This window comes from Erinaceus europaeus, chromosome 9 (genome assembly GCF_950295315.1).
Source record: "Erinaceus europaeus chromosome 9, mEriEur2.1, whole genome shotgun sequence".
Classification (NCBI taxonomy): domain Eukaryota; kingdom Metazoa; phylum Chordata; class Mammalia; order Eulipotyphla; family Erinaceidae; genus Erinaceus; species Erinaceus europaeus.
The window spans coordinates 42,118,506-42,139,437 of NC_080170.1; the positions used below are offsets into that span (position 1 = coordinate 42,118,506).

Genomic DNA, 20,932 nt, shown 5'->3' on the forward strand with positions numbered 1-20,932 from the left:
CCCTTTCTGTGCCACTTTTAAAAAAAAATATTTATTTTCCTTTTTGTTGCCCTTGTTGTTTTATTGTTGTAGTAATTATTATTGTTGTTGATGTCATTGTTGGATAGGACAGAGAGAAATGAAGAGAGGAGGGGAAGATAGGGATGGGGAGAGAAAGATAGACACACCTGCAGACTTGCTTCACCGCCTGTGAAGCAACTCCCCTGCAGGTGGGGAGTTGGGGGCTCGAACAGGGATTCTTACACCGGTCCCTGCGTTTTGGACCATGTGCGCTTAACCCACTGCGCCACCGTCCGAGGCCCCCCCCCCCCCCCCCCCCCCCCGCCGCCACTTATAATGCTGCTTTGAGATAATTGTTCAAGTACATAAATTCCCAAAAATACTGATTAACAAAGAGCTAGACACATGGATATCTGATGTATATTATTTACTGATTTATATTATCAAAGTTTCAGCAATAATTTAGATTAAATAAAAATGTTCTAGGGGATAGAGAGAGTGCATCTGGGAACATGCATATTTTTCCAAGCATGAGGATCCAGACTAAAGCTCCTGCAGCCCCAAGAATGTAGCATGCATGGAAGCAAGTTCAAGATCTATGAGTGGTAGAACAGTGCTGTGGCATCTCTCTTATCTCTGACTACCTCCCCATATATATCTGAAATTGAAAGGGTGGTGGAATCATGTAGGCACTAGGCCATTGTTTGCATAAAAATTAAAAAAAAACTTTAACTCTAATCAGTGCTGACCTTGTAATCTCTCCACTTGTAAACATTTCCTTGTCTATTCAGGTAGAGACTATGGTGGATCAGACTTGGATATCTGACTTGGAGTCAGACAATAAGACATCAGGGTTCTAGATACTGGTAAGGATCACCTCTCTACATCATTAAGTCAGAGATGAGCAAGTTTAATAACAAAAGGTCCTGAGGGAACAGCTGAAGTAAGATTAAGACTTTGCAGACCTGTCTGTATGGTGGTTGACTCCCCTAGTAAACATTTCCTGATCTATTAAACAAGAGGCAGGATGAGATGCCATTTAAGTACTATGACTTTCAATAAAAGTTTGGAGAAAATTATGAAATGCATTCTTTAAGCTCTTGAGAAGCTCAGACAACATATTAGGATACCAAAACAAAACAAAACAACCAGAAAACCAGAATTTCTCTATGCAAAGCAGAGAGCAGTGGAGGAGGGACAACTAAGCATCCACTCCTCCCTTGTAAAAAAAAAAAAAAGGACAATAAGCAACATATTAGTTGTGGAACTCCATCTCTGCTTTTAAGTAGCTGTACTTATGGCAACATTGTTGGAGACCTAGTAAGTGCAGGGCAGTGTTGAAGTTGTTACTTCAAAATATCTTTATTTTGCCAGCAATTTTTAAAACGTGAACACCAATCGACTTGGGTGGCATAAAATTCAAGTCAAGGTCAAGGAATGAGACAGCCTACAAACAGATTAGAAAAGAGAAAAGAGAAAAGAAAGTGACTTCATTACAGAGGGGGAAAAAGTCATCATACCGCACAAAGACAAAAGGCACCCCCCCCAATATGTTTGGGTAAAACAGGCCTTGTGCACATTTCTGTGCGTACAAGGCTCATCCATCTGTCCACACTACACTTTTTAACCATGCTATTCTAAACCGCTGACAAACCCAGCTTCAGCAGGGACTAGGCGCAGAGGGTGGATCCCACATGTAACCCACACTCCCAGACCTGCTGCCAACTTTCAGGAAAGGAAGGAAAAGTTTCCCCTAGAGTGACTAAAATCAAATTGCCTCCACAGTCTCTTTGTTCAAAGAGAAAGGAATGTTCCCAATACATACACTCATGCATGCATGCATACAGACACCAACACGCACACAGAAAATGCAGGCATCCACGCACAACACATATATGCAACACACCCAAACACACACAGCACATGCATATGTTCACACATAATGCTCAACATAAAGGCATACACATGCATCACACATACACACTAGCATGAGTAAGCACACGGGTAGGCGCGCGCGTGCGCGCGCGCACACACACACACACACACACACACATACATAAAGAGAACAGTATGGAAAGTCAGTCAAGAAACGCTCCTTCCCTTTCTTTTTTTAAATTTCCCGCACTCCTTTTCCTCCCAGCCTGCGCAGGCCGTCTGCACTTTCCATCAGCTGCTTTGGCTCTGGGCGCTGGCGCTTTAGGGCGGGCTCAGATCCTGGCTCGGGCCGGGGGCGGGGCCGGTCAGGTGAACGACTCCGGGCCCGATTTCTCCTGCCTGGGGCGACAGGACTCCGAGGCGCCGTTACGGGCAGGCAAGCTCGGTCGGGCGCTCGTCGCTCGATTGCTCGGGCCTATCACCCTGGGATGCCGCCCGCCGCCGCCCGCGCCGCTGCTGCCGGGCTGGAGCTACCCGCGGCGGCGCCGGAGCGCCAGCGGCGGCGGGACCAGGGCCCGAGAGTTCGGGGAGGAGGGGTGGGGGGCGGACCGGCCGCGCGTGCAGCAAAGGCTGAGGCGGGGCAGGAGGGAGCCGGCGTCTGCGGGCTGAGGGAGCCGCACATCGGAGCCGCTGAGGTGGCGGCGGCGGAACCGGTCTGAGGGGGCGGTCTCAGGCGGCGACGCCCCCTGCCCAGCCCGGCTCCGTCCTTTCTGTGTCCGCGCGTTGTCCCTGCTCCTGGCCCGGCCCTGCCGCCCGCGTCGCCGGCGAGGGCTGAGGCGCGGGGACCGCACCTGAGCCGGGCCACGCTGGCGCCGCCCCCCGGGCCCGCCCGCCGGCCGCAGGTGGGCTGCAGCGTCCGGGCCGCGGGCAGTGGGCGGCGGGGACCCAGCTGAGGCCCCGGGCACCGTCCTCCGCCCCCTCCCCCCGCCCGCCGGCCACCATGGAGCTGTCCCCGTCGTCCGGAGGCGCGGCGGAGGCGCTGTCCTGGCCGGAGCTGTTCCCCGGGCCCGAGGCGGACTCGCCGCTGCCCCCCGAGGAGCTGGACACGGCGGTGCCCGTGAGCGGGGCGACCGGCGGCATGCTGGACCGCATCCTCCTGGAGTCGGTGTGCCAGCAGCAGAGCTGGGTCCGCGTGTACGGTGAGCAGGGGTGGGTCTGGCTCTAACGCAGCCCCGCCGAGCGACCCCGGCTCTGTCCCCGCACTTTCCCCAGCCCGCGCCGGGGTGCATTTCAGGGAAGTTGCTCCTCTGGCCTGTGCTTCAGGGCGGTCTTGGAGCCGTGCCGGCACCTGCAGTAAGTTCAAGGTGCGACGGGGGCTCCGCTGACTTAATTCTTGGGTGATGGCACCAGGGAAACTGTCAAGCGATCTTCTGCAAGGTACCCCCCCCCCCATACACTCATATCCCTTCTCTCTGTCTCAGTCTCTCTCTCCTGAGCGGGGTCTTATTTCTTTCTCTTGAGACAAGATTGTAAGCTGCCGAAGTATTACGGAGAAAACTTAGCAGGGAAGATAAGACCCTAATACAATTAAAACCCCAAAGTGTGCATTTGCTGGGAGCAGTCCTAGCCATAAACTTCCTTCTGAAGCTCACAATCCAAAGACAGCCACTTAGCCCCAGGGATGTGGGTTGTTTCAGATGGCACTATTGTTTCTGGTTCTCTATGGAAAGAGGCTGGGTTGCTACTCAGCAAATTAAGTGATGAACACACCAAAAACATTCCCTTTCTGCATTCCTAGTAGCCACCTCTTTAATTAAAACTGAATGATGAGATTCTGTTAGGGTGAGCTTCGTGGCAGCCTTCAAGCCATGCTGGTTTTGAAGCATAGCCCAAGGATTTATAGCCTGGCATTCAGAACTGAGCTGTGGCTTTCCAAAAGATTGAACTGTCCAAGATGTTTATTACCTAGTTCACATGAACACAAAAAAGACAGTAATGCTGCTGAGTAGAGGATGGCAAATTTGAAGCATTTGAAATCAAACAAAATGAAGATGTTATTTTTGCAGCCATGTGCATTCAAGCCTGTAATATCAAGTACGTTATGTATTTTTCCTTCCTACTCCTGAACAAGGCATGCTACCCAGAGTGACCAAAGCCTAGAAGCTGTCTTTCTGGTAGTTAAGTTGATTTTTAAGACTCCAGGTCTGTCACCAAAAAGATCACAGAACTAGGAGTCTAGAACTTTGGTTTTTTTGTCTCAGTTGTGCCACCAGCTGATTGTGTGGTTTTGGGGGCAAATGAGATCACTTACTTGACCTCTGATTCCTCATCTGTGAAATTAGGGGGTTACATTAACAGTCTCTTGTTCATAATTTTTAAGTTGAAGTAATGTATTATAATACTACATAGGTTTCAGGCATGCATCACTGAGAGTCAGCATGTTTATTTCCTTTGTCCTCACTTAGGCCCTCACCTGAGGCCTCCCCCCCATATTTCCTTTGAGCTATAAAAATATAGAAATTCTTCTTATAGCCAATTTTTAAGAATTTGTGTATGTACCACTTTGTATTTTGCTGCTTGTTTGTAATGCCTGTCCTGTTATTCTAATTATCTGGAAGACTTATATCAAAGATGCAGTGACTCATTGGTAGAGCACAGGACTCATGTTCAGTTCCTGGTTCCACATACGCCAGAGGGATACTCTGGTCTCTCATTTTCTCTCTTTCACAAAACAAAAAAACAAGCAAATAAATCTTTGAAGCAAGAAATAGGTGATGCAAGGTCAATCCAGTTCATTCTCATCAAATTAAAAATGCTACCCACATAGCTGATCATAACAAAGGTTGAGGAGAATCTGAAAGTGAGCTAGGAATAGAGTGTATTGCGGTCGTATTATCTCATTCTCTCTGGGTGTACTTTCACATATAGCTTTGGCATATAGTTTTTATATGAAGTTAGAGATAGGGCTACAGTGGTCTCGGAGATTGCTTAGTGTATAAAGCACTGAAATCTTAAGCATGAGGTCCTGAGTTCAAGCTCCAGCAGCACATGTACCAGGGTGATGTCTGGTTCTCTCTCCTCCTTTTCTCTCTCCTCTTTCTCATTAATAAATAAACAAAATCTTTAAAAAAAGAGAGAGAGAAGAGAGATAGAGCTACACACTGCAGGAATATGTATGTATGGTGATTCAGTATTTTCATTTTCAAAACTATTCTGCCAGAGTTGTCTAGATCATCTAGTGTTTTCATTCTTTGCCTGCAAAGCCATAAACATATGTTCTTGCTTTTGTAGTCCATTCATTCCTAGGGCTAGGTATGTGGTAATACATTCATATATAAATCATAGATATAGATTATACATGCATTTCAGTGTCATAGTACCCACAGTGAATTTCAGTGCCAACTTGTAGACTTGTTGATTTCAGCTTTTTCTGTCTTCTCTCTCAATTAGCCAGAAGTTGTTTTTATTTACTCTTTAGTATGATTAGTTTCCTTCCTCTAAAGCAGTTCTTCCTGGATACTACTGTGTTGTTTTCAGTCTGATGTAAATATTCCTAAATGATTTGAATAACTCTAGACTGTGAGTCTTTGAAAAGCCATGAAATAAAAATTATAGAATGTAGAAAATTAATATGAAAAACACTGCTTCATTTTTTATTTTGTATGTTCAAAAAATCCCGATTTTGGGGGATATCTAGGTTTTTTTTTTTAAATACAATTTAAAAATACTTTAATACATGTAGTCCAGTACTTAAGAAAAAAAGCAAGACAAAACAAACCCAGAAACTGGGAATCTATAGACTATACAACTGGAAGTTGAAAACCCAAGTTGTTATTCTGTCTTTGCCACACATTGTCTAACTTTGGACAAGTAATTTTAACTCAGTAGGTCTAGGTTTCTGCATAAATTGTGGAATCATGAGTAATCGGTATCTATGATCTATTTTAGTTTTAGAGTTGTCTGATTTTTATAATTTGCTCTACTATTTTACCTATACCTTATCCTACCAATTTCCAGCTTGACTTCAGGCCAGGCATCAAGTAAGCCCTTAATGCATTTAAGTCATGATTGTCAGGAAATTTGGGGGAACACTTATCAAAAGGTCAGTGAAGTGAGTTTTGAAAGAAGGAATGTGGAAGGCAGATGTATATTTGTTGGAATGTTTTTACAAGATAGGAAGGTGGGGCTAGGGATCTCATTCAGGTCTAGCTCATTCAGCTTTGAGACCTAACCTAAAATAGCCACATGAATTTAAAGAGGGTGCAAAATAAGAACTGTATTAAGTGCTGTTGGCTCCTGGCTGTGGGCTCACCCAGCTATATACTTTTGTTTGAAATCAGTATGCAAACAAATTACAAAAAACCTTTATTTGCCAAAGGGTGTCTTTTTTCCCCCATATTTATTTTATTTGTGATTAATAGTGGGTTACAAGATCATAGGATTACAGGGTATAGTTCCACATTACACATACCACCAAAGTTCTGTGTCCTTCCTTTCCCCAACATGACCACTGTAGTTCTTGCCAGGTCTTAGAGACAGTTACTTATGTTTGTGTATTTTTTTGCAAGTTTATGTGTATCAGGTCTGAAGATTCCACATGATTGAAACCATTAGTATCCATCTTTTATGTCTTTACTTACTTTGTTAAGCATACTCACCACCAATTCCATTCATTTTTGTCCCCATCTTTTTTTGATTGCAGAGTTAACTGTTTCCCATGGAATATATGTATATATATATATATATCCTATAACTTCTTTATCTAGTTATTTGTCAGTGGGCATTTAGGCTATTTCTGCCTTTTAGCTATTGTGAATAATACAGCTATGAAGATAGGGGTGCATATGTCTCTTTGAAATAGTGTTTGCATGTCCACCAAACAAATTAAGGGAGACATTCAGAACAATGTTTTTTAAATTTTTTATATTTATTTAATTTCCCTTTTCTTGACCTTGCTGTTTTTTTTTTGTTGTTGTTGTTGTAGTTATTGTTTTTATTGATGTCCTTGTTGTTAGATAGGACAGAGAAAATGGAGAGAGGAAGGGAAGACAGAGGGAGAGAGAAAGATACACATGTAGACCTGCTTCACCGCTTGTGAAGCAACTTCCCTGCAGGTGGGGAGCTGGGGCTCGAACTGTGATCCTTCCGCAGGTCCTTGTGCTTTGTGCCACTTGCGCTTAACACGCAGCACTACCACCCAACTCTCTGCCAATGTTATATCAGTTTGTCTCTTACAGTTTGAAGACTGCATAATGTTTGCCAGTGACACATCAAGCTGTTTGGTTAATAATATAAATATCTAGAGTTTTGTATGTTTTCATAACTGAAAAACCTTACAAATGTATTTAGAGCTTTATAATAGATTGATATTTAGTACACAAATCAATGCACATGTAAAGAGATACAACTAAGAAAATATCCTTTATGATCCTTCACTTTCTTTTAATTGTATAATTCTTTTATGGGATTCCCGCATTACTGTAGTTTGTACCCCTGCCCTGTGAAGATGGAAAAAAAAACTTTTTTTGTTTAGAACAGGGAGGTTTTGCCTTTTTACCTTTGTATTCCTATCTTGTTGCCCCCTTCTTTATTACTAGTTCTTATAGGTTGGTTCTTTGAGGATATAAATCCATGTGTGTTGAATGTTGAACTTTCTGTCTGTTGGCCATCCAGATCTCAACCTGACTACTTGTAAGGGTGGTAGAGTAGTTTAAACAAAGGCATGCCACAAACAGCTAAATATGGATACAGAATCTAAGAGCATCAAATGCAGAACATTTTCCAGATATTTATAGCCTCATAGCAAAGTCAATTGGCAGAAAAAGCTCATCAGCCTAGCAGGAGGAAACTGGGAGCGGCAAAGTTAGCCTCACTGTCTCTGCTTTCTGGTAAACAATGAAAACATTAAAATGAACTATTTTACCTGAAGGGATGGCCAATGTAGGACAGTATTGGGGAGAAAATTAAGTTACCAGTCTCTAGCAGTACCAGCCTGCTTTGGAACTGCACTTATTAGTAAAGTCTGCAAGTGTGTGCACAGAGACTCTTGTATAACTAGATAAGAATAAATTTTCACATAAAATGACCACCAAGAAATCAGGTAGTTTTAAATTTTAATAGTGATAGATGTTACCTATAATTTTGAGTGATTTAAAATAATACCAACATTATCATCTATTATAGAACTAGCATACAGCTCATTGTAAAGCTATTTCTAAAGGCTAGGACTATTTCAGCAAGCAGAAGGAAAAGGAAATTCATCATACCTCATCAAATGCTATCTAATTCTAGAAATGTGCAGTGGGAATTTGGTAAGAATTTCTCATGAACTGAATATCTGTTTATGGGGGCAGAATTCTTAACTGGTTGTAGTGAATAATGAGTCTTATGTTTCATGAATTAAGACAGAGGATAAATTTTATTGCATTTTTGGAGATTGTGTCTCTGTATTTACTTAAGATGTTTCAACCAATAACAAGTCCAGGAAGTTGTTTCTTTTTTGGTCCAGTATGAAGTAGATGTGACTAAGCCACTGGTCTTTGACAGAATGTTCTTAACATAATTAACTCAGAACATTTTTCAGGAGATCACTTATTCTTACATGTCTTAAATATCTACCTATGACTACAGTTTTATACTAATGTGTAAATCATTCACCAAGACTAAATGTTTTCTGTACTCTAAGTAGTTGACTGCTAGAAAAAAATCAGTGAATTTATTACTCATTTGTTTTAATTTCTTTATTCACTTTAATTAAACTTATATAAATTCTTGGAATCTTATTAGTTCAGTGCTTACAATTGACTATGACTGTTGACAAATTAATTTTCTATAATCCCTGAGTACATTTTATTTTATATGTGTTTGGAGTAGAAAGCATTTAATTGCAATGAGACAAAACTTCTAAGAATGCTCAAGCATATACTCTTTTATTTATTTTAAAATTACATAGACCTCAAATACTCCAGTGTTTTCTTCCATTGAGAGAAAATTTACATATCTTGTTTAAGCTATGTTTATTAATGTTCAAAGATGAATAGATGATGGGCAGTTTTCCTTTACAGCATCTTAGTAGTTTTTTGGTCCTCTTGTTGGTTCATTGCTATTTTATTTTCAAAGAATGGAGATGTTTGAAGGCTATAACTACACATCCAAAACCTTTTGAACTACAGTATTTCAGAATAGAAAATTATTTTGATTTTAGAGAATATGGGATATATGTGTTTATGTATGCATTTAAATATATCAACTCCCAATTGTGTGTGCAGCAACAACCAGGAATCAGTTATATTAATATTCTTGCAATTAAACAGATAAATAATCACTGAGTATGGTATAAGGACTATAAATAGCCTTATGTCAGTGCAGTCAGAATTTGCTGCCAGAGAATTTCTGCAAAGTGATTTAGGTTTTAGAGCTTTTTAGATTTAGGAATTGCAGATAGGAATTGAAGATAAATACACATTTTTCTGATGTAAATAATATGAAGTTCTGGAGTGCCCTCATTCATTAGGATTAACTTTATCGTTTTTGGATAATATAATTCTGTGCATACACTTTAAAATGATGTGTAGTCATCTGTTATTCTGAATGAAATAAATTTCTCTACTTTTAAAGAAAAGAAATTGGAATGACATGACAGAAAGTGTTTTGAAATTACTAGACAAATGGTGGTAGGCAGTGGTTTCTAGACTTGCTTCACTAGAAAAAAAGATGAGGTAAGTTGAAGCAGAGGGTTTATGTAATTGTTCTTTGCACTTGTTCTTCAGTAGCGCAAAGTGATTTGATCACCTTCTAAGTAGGTGAACCACAAAAAAGTGTTCAACTAATGACTGAGTTACTCCACAAAAAAAATCAACTGCCTTGTCCCTCCCTACTGGAATACCTTTTAAGTAACTGTAGAGGTGTTTAGTCTTGTTAACCAGGAGGAGGGGTTTGAAGTGTGCTAAGTGGTGCCACTGAATTTGCTTCACCTACTGTTGGAGAGATAATTGCTCTCTGATATTTGTAAAAACACCTTTCTTCCCAAAGGCTATTCCAAAGTGCTTCTCAAGACTAGTAGATAGAGAAACCTTTACAAATTTAATGCAGTTTTAAAAAAAATATTTATTTATTTATTTACCTTTTTGTTGCCCTTGTTTTTATTGTTGTAGTAGTTATTGTTGTTGATTTTGTCGCTGTTGGATAGGACAGAGAGAAATGGAGAGAGGAGGGGAAGACAGAGAAGGGAAGAGAAAGATAGACACCTGCAGACCTGCTTCACTGCCTGTGAAGCGACTCCCCTGCAGGGGGGGAGCAGGGGGCTGGAACCGGGATGTTTGCGCAGGGCCTTGTGCTTTGCATCACGTGCGCTTAACCCACTGCACTACCACCGGACTCCCTGTAGCTTATTTCTTAGTGAGAAGGTAGCTCTCAAGAAGTACATGATATTAAGTCGGGGAAAAGATTATAGTGGCTAAACAAGATAAATCAAATGGAGCCTTTGAAGGTATGATGGAACTTCATTTTCTAGACTGTGTTAAAGAAGTTATCTTTATATTTACAGCAGACTTCACAGATTGAGAGCTTTTATAGCCCCTTATTCGGTGTTGCTAGCTTACATAAATTAGTTCTTTGTATCTGTCTTGCCCATAGATCCAGTTTAGATTCTGATTGCATTTTTATACCTGAGTAAAGGTCTTCAACATTGCTCAACCTCTATTCCCATTGTGTCATTTTTAGTAGCCTTACTTAAAGAATATGTCCTAAACTGCCTGCTACCCAAACCTCTTTGAATTTGCAAGATTGATAGTACTTAATAGATGCTGTTTGTATGGAGGAAAACATAAAGTTAAAAAGAAATCCTGTAAGGGGCCAGGCAGTGGTGCACCTGGTTAAGTGCACATAGTACAAAGTGCAAGGATCCAGGTTCGAGTCCCTGCTCCCCACTTGCAGGGGCACACTTCATGAATAGTGAAGCAACACTGAACCCAGTGATAACCCTGGAGACAAAAAGAAAAAAAAAAGAAAAAGAGAAACCCTATAAATTCATTAAAATATTGTGGGATGTTAACCTTAAAGATGATAGTTCTAAACATTTTTCAAGACAGTCTTCAAGTTTCCTCCTTAAGGCTATGTCTCAGAAAGGTTTTAGTCCCAAAATCAGAGACAAATTCCACAGTGTGTCAGGATTAGAACTCTTAACCTCAGATTCCTCAGTCTCCTATTTTAGCTTCTAGATCTTACTGATTTCCCTTGGGGATATGACTTTTCCAAGCTGAAGGTCAGGGAAATTCAACAGTGAGAAATACCAGATTGTTAGTTTCACAGTCTTTAAGAGAAATGCTGAAAGTATCATTACCTAGGCAACAGGAAACAAAAATGAATTTAAAACACCCAGAAAGTAGGAGGATGAGGATCCTATAGTGGTTCTTAAGAGGTAGACTAGATGACAGGTTATTTTTATGTTTTCCTAAAGTTTTCCCCAGAAACTATATATTCTGATTGGAAGTGGTATTTTAAGGATTTTGTTTCATTTATAATGTTTATAGCCCTCAACAATACCTAGTAACTTTCTGCCTTCCCTTTTAATTCTTAACCACTCTGATTCACATAATTAAATAACAGTTTTTTCTGATTAAGAATATAATTTAAATTTAATGTAAGGAATTGAATTGTAGGAAAATGTAAAGAAAATTAAAATCATTGTAAGTTCACCTTTATTCTTTTAATATTCTCTTTCAGTATTTTCTGTGTACAAATGTACATATTTTGTATCTTACTGTATGTTTTATATCCTGCCTTTTTTCCTCAATAGTCTTTCCCATATGATTTTGAAGTACTTACATTTGCTATATATATATATATATCTTTTTAATTAAAAAACTGGTAATGCATTTTCTTTGCTGAAATTCAGAGGATATAAAAGGATATTCTATGAGGTCTCTCTCACTCCACTCCTCTGCCCTACCCCTTATTTGCCATCTGGCAGACAATCATTGTTCCTTTCACACAGTCAGTAAATGTTCAAAAACCCTCTGTATCCTTCCATACCTCCCATGCATTTGGAAATAGATATTTAAAAGCCCTGCCAAGAGTGAGGTACAAGAAATTTTGTTACTTTAAAAAAGTGCAGTATGAAGTTTTTGTAAGGTTCATGAAGGAACTGCAGCAAACCTACAAAGGAAAGTGACTGGGGTCTGGAGTCATATGTTAATTATACTATATCTGAACTTACCATAGTTTTTATTGTGAATATGCTTTTCTCTCCTTTTTTCATAAATGATAACCCACTATTGAATTGATTTGCAATTTACATTATTCCTCCATAGCATCCCCCCATACACAAATTTATTCATATATCATGGACATATTTTCCTATCAGTTTGTCAATTGGCTCCTCATTCTTTTTACAGCTGCCAAATCTAGATGGATCATACTTTATTTAGCTCCCAAATTTCCTGGTACAAGTCATAGCACAGTGAATAATCTTTTGTACTTCCAATGAATAATATTGAATATTTTAAAGTTAAGGTAAACAGTATTGCTTTTATTTAATTTTAATTTTTCACATCTCATATTATTTGTGATTGATTATATTTTCATGCTTCAATACCATTTAAAATCTATCCTTTTCTATGAGCTGTATGTATATAAATATATTTATATATTTAATTTTACTCATTATACACACACACACACACACACACACACACACACACACACACACACACGCACGTGCGCTCAGTTTTGGGTTGCAAGAGATTGAAACTGGAACCTCAGAGTCTTGGGCATAAATGTCTTTTGCATAACCATTCTGCTACCTCAGCCCAAATGAGCTGTATCTTTTATGCACTTCTTGCTGCTTTGTGAATCTTTTTCTTAGAGATTTACATGATTGTGAACTATTGATATATTAAGATATCTTTATTTGCAGCAAGTTTCCAGAATTTTAATTTGTCTTTTGTATTTGTTTCTTTTCGCTACAATGAAATGTTTATTTTCTGCCACCAGGGTTAACACTGGGGCTTGGTGCCTGCACAATGAATCCACCACTGCTGGCGGTTGGTCAGTTCATTCCTTCCTTCCTTCCTTCCTTCTTTCCTTCCTTCTTCATTCTGTTTTGTATTGGATAGGACAGAGAGAAGTTGAGAGGGGAGGGAGAGATAAGAGAGGGACAGAGAGAGAGAAAGCTGTAGACCTGCTTCACTCCTCCTGAAGCATCTCCCCTGCAGGGAGGTTGGAGGGATGCTCAAATCTGGGTACTTACACTTGAGGCCTAACCTGGTGTGCCACTGTTTGACCCCCAACAAAATGTTTTTATAGAGTTGTTAGTATCAATCCCCTTATGACTTTTGGTTTTATGTCATAGGATGAACCTTTTTATCCTGAGATTGTAAAATAATTTTTGTGCAAAAGATTGTTCATTTTTCACATTTACATCTTTGATCCATTTGGAATTTCTATATGGTATGAGATGTGGATACATTTTGTTTTTAGAAAGATAGCTTTCCAGTTACTTTAAATACCATTTGTTGAATTATCCATTTTTTTTCCATTGCGTTACGTTAATACCTGCATCCATCAGATTGTCACTTACATTTTGTTTTATTTCAAGATTTTTTTTTATTATAGTCTGTTGGTATGTCTACTCATGTACCAGCACCATACTGTTTTATTATTTAGGTATTATAATATGAAAATATAACTTGTTAGTGCTTTTTCTTCCTCTTCCCCCTCTCCCTTTTTTTTTTTTTTCCCCTCCAGGGTTATTGCTGGGCTCGGTGCCTGCACCATGAATCCACCGCTCCTGGAGGCCATTTTTTCCTCCTTTTGTTGCCCTTGTTGTAGTCTCGTTGCAGTTGTTATTATTATTGCCATTGTTGATGTTGTTCGTTGTTGGATAGGACAGAGAGAAATGGAGAGAGGAGGGGAAGACAGAGAGGGGGAGAGAAAGATAGACACCTGCAGACCTGCTTCACTGCCTGTGAAGCTACTCCCCTGCAAGTGGGGAGCTGGGGGCTCGAACTGGAATTCTTACGGTCCTTGCGCATTGTGCCACATGCGCTTAACCCACTGTGCCACCGCCTGACCCCCTCCCTCTCCCTTTTTTATCACTCTTCTCCCCTCTTTCTTCCTTCCTTCCTTCCTTCCTTCTTTTTTTTTTTTTTTTGCCTCCAGGGTTATTGCTAGTGCTTGGTACCTGTACCACGAATCCACTGCTTCTGCAGGCTATTTTTTCCCCTTTTGTGACCCTTGTTGTTTTATCGTTGTGTTGTTGTAGTTATTATTATTGTTATTGATATCATTGTTGTTGTATAGGACAGAGAAATGGAGAGAGGATGGGAAAACAGGGGGAGAGAGAGAGACACCTGTAGACCTGCAGGTGGGGAGCAGGGGCTTGAACCGGATCCTCCCTCCATCTCTCTCTTTTCTTTCCTTCCTTCCTTCCCTCCCTCCCTCCCTCCCTCCCTCCCTCCATTTCCCTCCCTCCCTCCTTCCCTTCCTTCCCCTCCCTCCCTTCCTTCCCCTCTCTCCCTCCCTCCCTTCCTTCTTTCTTTTCTCTCCCTCCCTTCCCTCCCTCCCTCCCTCCCTCCCTCCCTCCCTCCCTTCATTCCTCCCTTCCTTCCCCTCCCTCCCTCCCTTCCTTCCTTTCTTTCTCCCTTTCTTTTTCTCTCCTTCCTTCCTCCCTCTCTTTCTACCTTCCTTTTTCTCTCTTTCTTTCTCTCTCTCTTTCTTCCTTCTCTTTCTTTCTTTCTTTCTTTCTTTCTTTCTTTCTTTCTTTCTTTCTTTCTTTCTTTCTTTCTTTCTTTCTTTCTTCCTTTGTCTTTTATTTTGCCAGAGCTGGGAACCTGAGAGCCTCAGGCATGGATGTCTTTTTGCATAACCATTTGCTATCCCTTAGCCCTTGTTAATATTTCCTAACCTACCATGTCCTATTTTAGCTGCTATATTATTGTAGATTTAAAAAAATTATATTAGTAGTTTACTGATTGTGAAAAAGTTTTTGCATTTTTTAACTTTATTTTTTTCTAAAATTAAAAAAATGTTAAGTATTCATTCCCTTTTGTTGTCATTATTTTTTAAAATTATTTTAATTTTCTTTTTTATTTTATTTATTCCCTTTTGTTGCCCTTGTTTTTTTTTATTGATGTAGTTATTGTTGTTGTTATTGATGTCGTTGGTGTTGGATAGGACAGAGAGAAATCGAGAGGAGGGGACTGCAGAGGGGGAGAGAAAGATAGACACCTGCAGACCTGCTTCACTGCTTGTGAAGTGACTCCCCTGCAGGTGGGGAGCCAGGGCTGGAACAGAGATCCTTAAGCTGGTCCTTTCACTTTGTGCCACATGCACTTAACCCGCTGTGCTACTGCTTGACTTCCTTGTTGGCGTTATATTATTGTTGTAGTTATTGTTGCTGTTATTGATGTCATCGTTACTGGATAGGACAGAGAGAAATGGAGAGAGGAGGGGAAGACAGAGAGGGAGGGAAAGAGACACCTGCAGACCTGCTTCACCGCTTGTGAAGCAACTGTGTTGCAGGTGGGGGGGGGGCTCGAACCGGGATCCTTTTTTTATTATTTTTTTTTGGCAGGATTCCTGTAAGCGTTTTCTCTCTCCCTCTCTTTTTCTTCCTTCTGTCCTTCCTTCCTCCCTCCTTCTCTCCCTCCCTGCCTCCCTCCTTCTCTCCCTCCCTCCCTTCCTCCGCTCCCTCCCTCCCTCCCTTCCTCCTTCCCCTTCCTTCTCTCCCTCCCTCCTTCTTTCTCTGAGACTTAGTGCCTAATTAGTGTTATCTTCCTGAAAAGCAACTCCTGCCACACATATTTGAATGTATGACTTTACTTTTTTATCTTATTTTTTTGTTAAGCCATGTGCTTTCATTCATGTGCAGATTTCACCATTCCTGTACTGATTCCCCACCCCCCACTCAAATAGAGAGACACACACAGAGAGAGAGAGACAGAGAGGAGAAATATAGCACCTCCGCTTTTCCAAGTCTATGATATTTCTCCTCTGTGTGCTACCAACTCTTGAACCTAGGTGGGATGCGTGACATGGCACATGCTTCCGGAGTTATTGTTAGGTCTCAGCGCCTGCACCACGAATTCACTGCTCTTGGAGGTTATTTTTTCTCCTTTTGTTGCCCCCTCTTTTTATTGTTGTTGTGGTTGTTGTTGTTATTGCTGTCGTTGTTGAATAGGACAGAGAGAAAATAGAGAGAGGAAGGGAAGACGGGGAGAGAAAGCTAGACACCTGCAGACCTGCTTCACCCCTTGTGAAGGGGCCCCTCCACCTGCAGGTGGGGAGCCAGGGGCTCGAACCGGGATCCTTAGGTCGGTCCTTGGGTTTTGCGCCATGTGCGCTTAACCCGCTGTGCTATCGCTTGACCCCCGCCTACTTAGTTATTTTTCTGGCCCTGCGGTTTATCATTTTAAGTCTTATTTCTCTATTGCTACTTTCAGCAGATGTGTTTTTACCTTAAACATTATTTAGCATATAATAAATTCCCTTAGTGTTCTGATGATTATAAGATACTCTTTCAAGAACCAAGTTGTTTTTCCAATGGTGCTCCTTTCATTTAGTAACGTAGTTTTAAGTGAACGGGAAGGCTTGAGTATCATGCGAGAAAGGTCAAATTCATAATCTAGGCTTATTTATTTTACATTATAATTGCCAAGTGAAATAACTATTCAACATCACAAAATGTTTTTGATGCTCTATGATGAATATAGTGGGTGACTTACTGCAACCATGTTGAGTCCTCTTCCTGCTCTGTTCCTCAAAAAGAATTAACAAAAGTTTTCCTGAATGTGATCTGAAGGTAAGTTCATTTAGGATTAGCTAGATAAACAACTGAAGTATTTACCATTTATAGTGATATTCTAGTAGCTGAATTTTATAGCATGAAATTAATATATGTTCTAGAAAAGTTTATTATAATGTCATACACAGTCAGATTCAAGGAATGACAATAAGAAGTAACATCAATGACAAGTAGTTTAAAAGAGGGCAGGTATTAGACTGGAAAGCTATAGTTTATTTTTATATATCTAAAAAATTTTACTTACATATATATTTATTTGATAGGACAGAAAGAAATTGAGAAGAGAAAAGAAGGGGAGATAAGAGAAGTTAAGAGAGAAAACTGCAGCACTGCTTCATGCTAGTGAACCTTCTCCCCTATAGTTGGGGACTAGGGTTTGAATCTGGCTCCTTGCACATTGTAATGTGTGTGTTCAACCAGATGTGCCTGACTCCAAAACTGTAGCTTTTGTAGGTGATTGACCAAATTTTTTTTTTCTTTCTTTCTTTTTTTTTTTTTTGCAAAGGAGTTTTAAAATTTCACAGTATATCGTCATCCATAGCAACATTTAGGAAAAAGTACACATATTTCTCACATGCTCTGTCTTCTGCCCCTGGACAAGTTTCTCCCATAATCAATATTCCTGACCAGAGTGGCACATTTAGTACAATTGATTAAACTTAGATTGAAGTGACACGAGAGAGAGATGACCCAGGAACCAAGCTCATGGTGGCGAGGCTGTTCAGATTGACACATTATTATATTTCAAAATCTATAGTTTATATTAATATTCTTTCTTGGTGTATGTTCTCTGGGATTGGATAAATGTATAATGACATGTATCTGCCATTATAGTCCTATACAGTTTTTTTTTTACTGCCATAAACATTCATTGCTTATTTATTTTGTTTATTCATGTATTAACTTAAACCACTTCCTAACACCTAGAAAGTACTGATATTTTTCACTGCCTCCACAATTAATGCCTTTTTAAAAATAAAACATTGTTAGAACCATACCCAGATTTTCTCTTATCAGTTTCCTGTTTTGTTTAGCATTTAATATATACTCTTAACTGTGCTAAGTCAGAAAGCACATTTCGGAAGCTACAAGAGTTTAACCACGATAATTATATAAAATGTTTTGTGAGTGAAATGAAAAGAATCCTATGTCCAGTTAATATTGTGGCAATTCTTTGGACATTTTGTTTGTATTCAGTTAGGGCAAAAGATCATATATAAATATCTTTTCCCATTATTTACTCAGGCTTGACCATTTGCAGTCCCTCTCTCTTTTTCTTTGCCCTCTCTCTCTTTCTCCCCAGAGTTCTGCTGAGTTCTGGTTTGTGGTAGTGGGAATTGACACTTGGATCTGAGAGCCTCAGGCATTACAGTATCTTTTGCATAACTATTATGTTATCTCTCCAAACTTGCAGTTTTCTCTGTATTTGTAAATTTCAGAGACTATCTCTGAATGAGGAAACACTGGACCCTTTTTTGTGTATGTTTCTATTTTGAGATGAACCTGTTTTGGCTGGTGATTAAAATTTGTGTCAGTAGAGGAAACTTGGAAAAAGATGGCCTAATAGCTATCAATAAACAAAAGCCAGCTTCTGTATCTAAAAGATAACTCTACCATTTTTTTGGTCTTTTATTGATGTGGTGGATCACATTGATTGTTTTACATATATTAAACCAACCTTGCATCCCTAGGATAAATCCCAGTTGGTCATGATGAACAATCTTTTAATATACTGCTATATCTAATTGGCTAGAATTTTGTTCAATATTTTAGCATCTGTATTCATCAGAGATACTGGTCTTTAGTTTTCTTTTTTTTTGTTGTATCCCTGTCTACTTTTGGTATCAAGAGAGTATTCCTGTGTCTTCAGTCTTTAAGAATAGAGTTTTAAAAGTAGAGGTATTAACTCTTCTAGAAGGTTTTGTAAAATTCATTTGTAAAACCATCTGTTCCAGGACTTTTATTCTTGGGAAGGTTTTGATAACTGTTTCAATTAAAATTTTTTTTATTGTATTTATTTATTGAATAGAAACAACCAGAAATTGAGAGGGGGTGTTTGAGAGGGAAAGAGAGACACCTGCAGCTCTGCTTCATCACTGGTGAAGCTTTCCCCCTGCAGGTGGGAACCCGGAGCTCGAACCTGGGTTCTTTTGCACTGTGACATGTGCTCAACCAGGTGCGCCACCACCCGGCCCCAACTGTTTCAGTTTCTTTGGCTGTGATTGGTCTGTTCATACTTTCTAATTCCTCTTTGTTTAATTTTGGAAGTTTGAAGATATTTGGGAACTCATCCATTTCTTCCAGGTTCTCTAGCTTCTTGGCATATAGTTGTTCATAGAGATTTTTTTTTTTTTCATATCTTAAAGTCTTCATAGAAATTTTCCTTTTTAGAGAAGTGAATGTATGCTTAAAAAAAAATTGAACTTTAAAGTAGCTCACTTGGTCAGTGTGCTGCTGTGCTGTGTTCATGATGCAGGTTTGAACCCAGCCCCTACCACATTCATGGAAGCTTCAGTACTGTGCTCTTTTTCACTGTCTCTGCTTCTTGCTTTAAAAAAAAAAAAAAAACCTAGCTTGATAATATAGTTAAGAAAGAACATATATGTTCTTCAATATGTGGCTAATGCTACTAATAAAGAACAGTACTAATAAAGAACAGTACTCCAAGAGATCTGATATGGCCGTATTTCTTGCTGTTTTGTTCTGGTTGTAAAATTCTAAGTTGTTTAATAGAATTTAAAAAATTTATTTATACTTTAGGTTGTGTTTTACCTTGATTGTAATGCCAGAGCCTTACCTTGAGGGAGAGTTCAGATTATAATGTCTGTTTCGTAACCATTCTTTTCCTGTAGCTTTTTTTTTTCTTTCTAATATTTATTTTCCCTTTTGCTGCCCTTGTTGTTTAACATTATTGTGGTTATTGATGTCGTCGTTGTTGGATAGGACAGAGAGAAATGGAGAGAGGAGGGGAAGACAGAGAGGGGAAAGAAAGATAGACACCTGCAGACCTGTTTCACCGCTTGTAAAGCAACTCCGTTGCAGGTGGGGAGCCAGGGGCTCGAACAGGGATACTTACTCCGGTCCTTGCGCTTTGCGCCACGTGTGCTTAACCCAATATGCCACTGCCCGACTCCCTTCCTGTAGCTTTTAACCAGCAGTGATGTTTCCTTTAAATAAGAAGTAGTGTTATTCTATTTGCCTGTAAGCACATTATGTAAAATCATGTTTTTACAGAGTTATCGTTCTGTTACAATCTCAGCATACCCTGTAGTTTTTCTCTCAACAGAATTAATGAAAAACTTCCTCTTATCCCCTACATTTTACTGTGGCAGTGTAAAGATTCTTAAGGAAGTAAGTTAGAATCTGAATAAACTTAAATTTCCAGTTCAGTGCCTTAAAAAAAAAAACCTATGTCACTGTTATTATCTAAATTCATACTTACTTTTTCCAATTTAATAATTTGTGCTGAAATGTGCCATAGTTGTTTAAAGTAATGTGTTAATGCTTTCCTGAGCTGTTTTGGAATTTGGTAGTACCCTAAATTTTCGACCTCTTTCAGAACCAAGCACATAAAATAGATAATAGGTTCTTCACTGGTGAGCTGCAGGGTTATATGTGAGCTAATACTTAGCATAAATTGTCTTCCTTTTGTGTGTGTGTGTTAAAATATACATGCCAGATTTCATTTTGACTTGTGAGTTACATTCAGTGCATTCACATTGTTGTAATTCACATCTCTCTGTTCAGATCTTTTTCATAATCCCTAATTACTCCCTACCCATTAAACAATAACTCTCCTTTATTTCTTTTTTTAATTTTTTATATTTGTTTATTTTCCCTTTTGTTGCCATTGTTGTTTAACATGATATTCTACATTCAGTCTTAGTGAATTCTCCTATGTCTGTCACCCCATACAAGTAGAATTATACGATAATTATTCCATGAGTCATTTCACTAAGATTAGTGTTTTTAAGATCTATTCTTGAAGTATATATAAAAATATTATCTTTATAGCCAAATGATATGCTATTATATATAGACAGCATTTTGTTTACCCCTGATGGATGGCTGCTGGGTTGTTTTTTCACCTTGTAGTATTGTAAATAATGCTGCTCTGAATACTAGTATGTAAGTATCTATATATTTATTTGTTTAAAAAAAGGAGACATTAACAAAACCATAGGATAGGAGAAGTACAACTCCACACAATTCCCACCACCAGATCTCTATATCCCATCCCCTCGCCTGATAGCT

At 39.5% G+C, this 20,932-nt stretch overlaps 1 protein-coding gene across 2 annotated transcripts in view; it reads left to right on the forward strand.

Annotated features, from left to right (window-relative positions):
- Nucleotides 1–2,350: 2,350 nt before the first annotated feature.
- RASAL2 (RAS protein activator like 2) overlaps nt 2,351–20,932 on the forward strand; it is a 299,682-nt gene continuing 281,100 nt past the window's right edge. For both annotated transcript variants that reach the window (XM_007535754.3, XM_007535755.3), the window contains exon 1: nt 2,351–3,074. In XM_007535754.3, the coding sequence (XP_007535816.1) occupies nt 2,876–3,074 (199 nt within the window). In that variant the 5' untranslated portion in view covers nt 2,351–2,875. The remainder of the gene's footprint in view (nt 3,075–20,932) is intronic.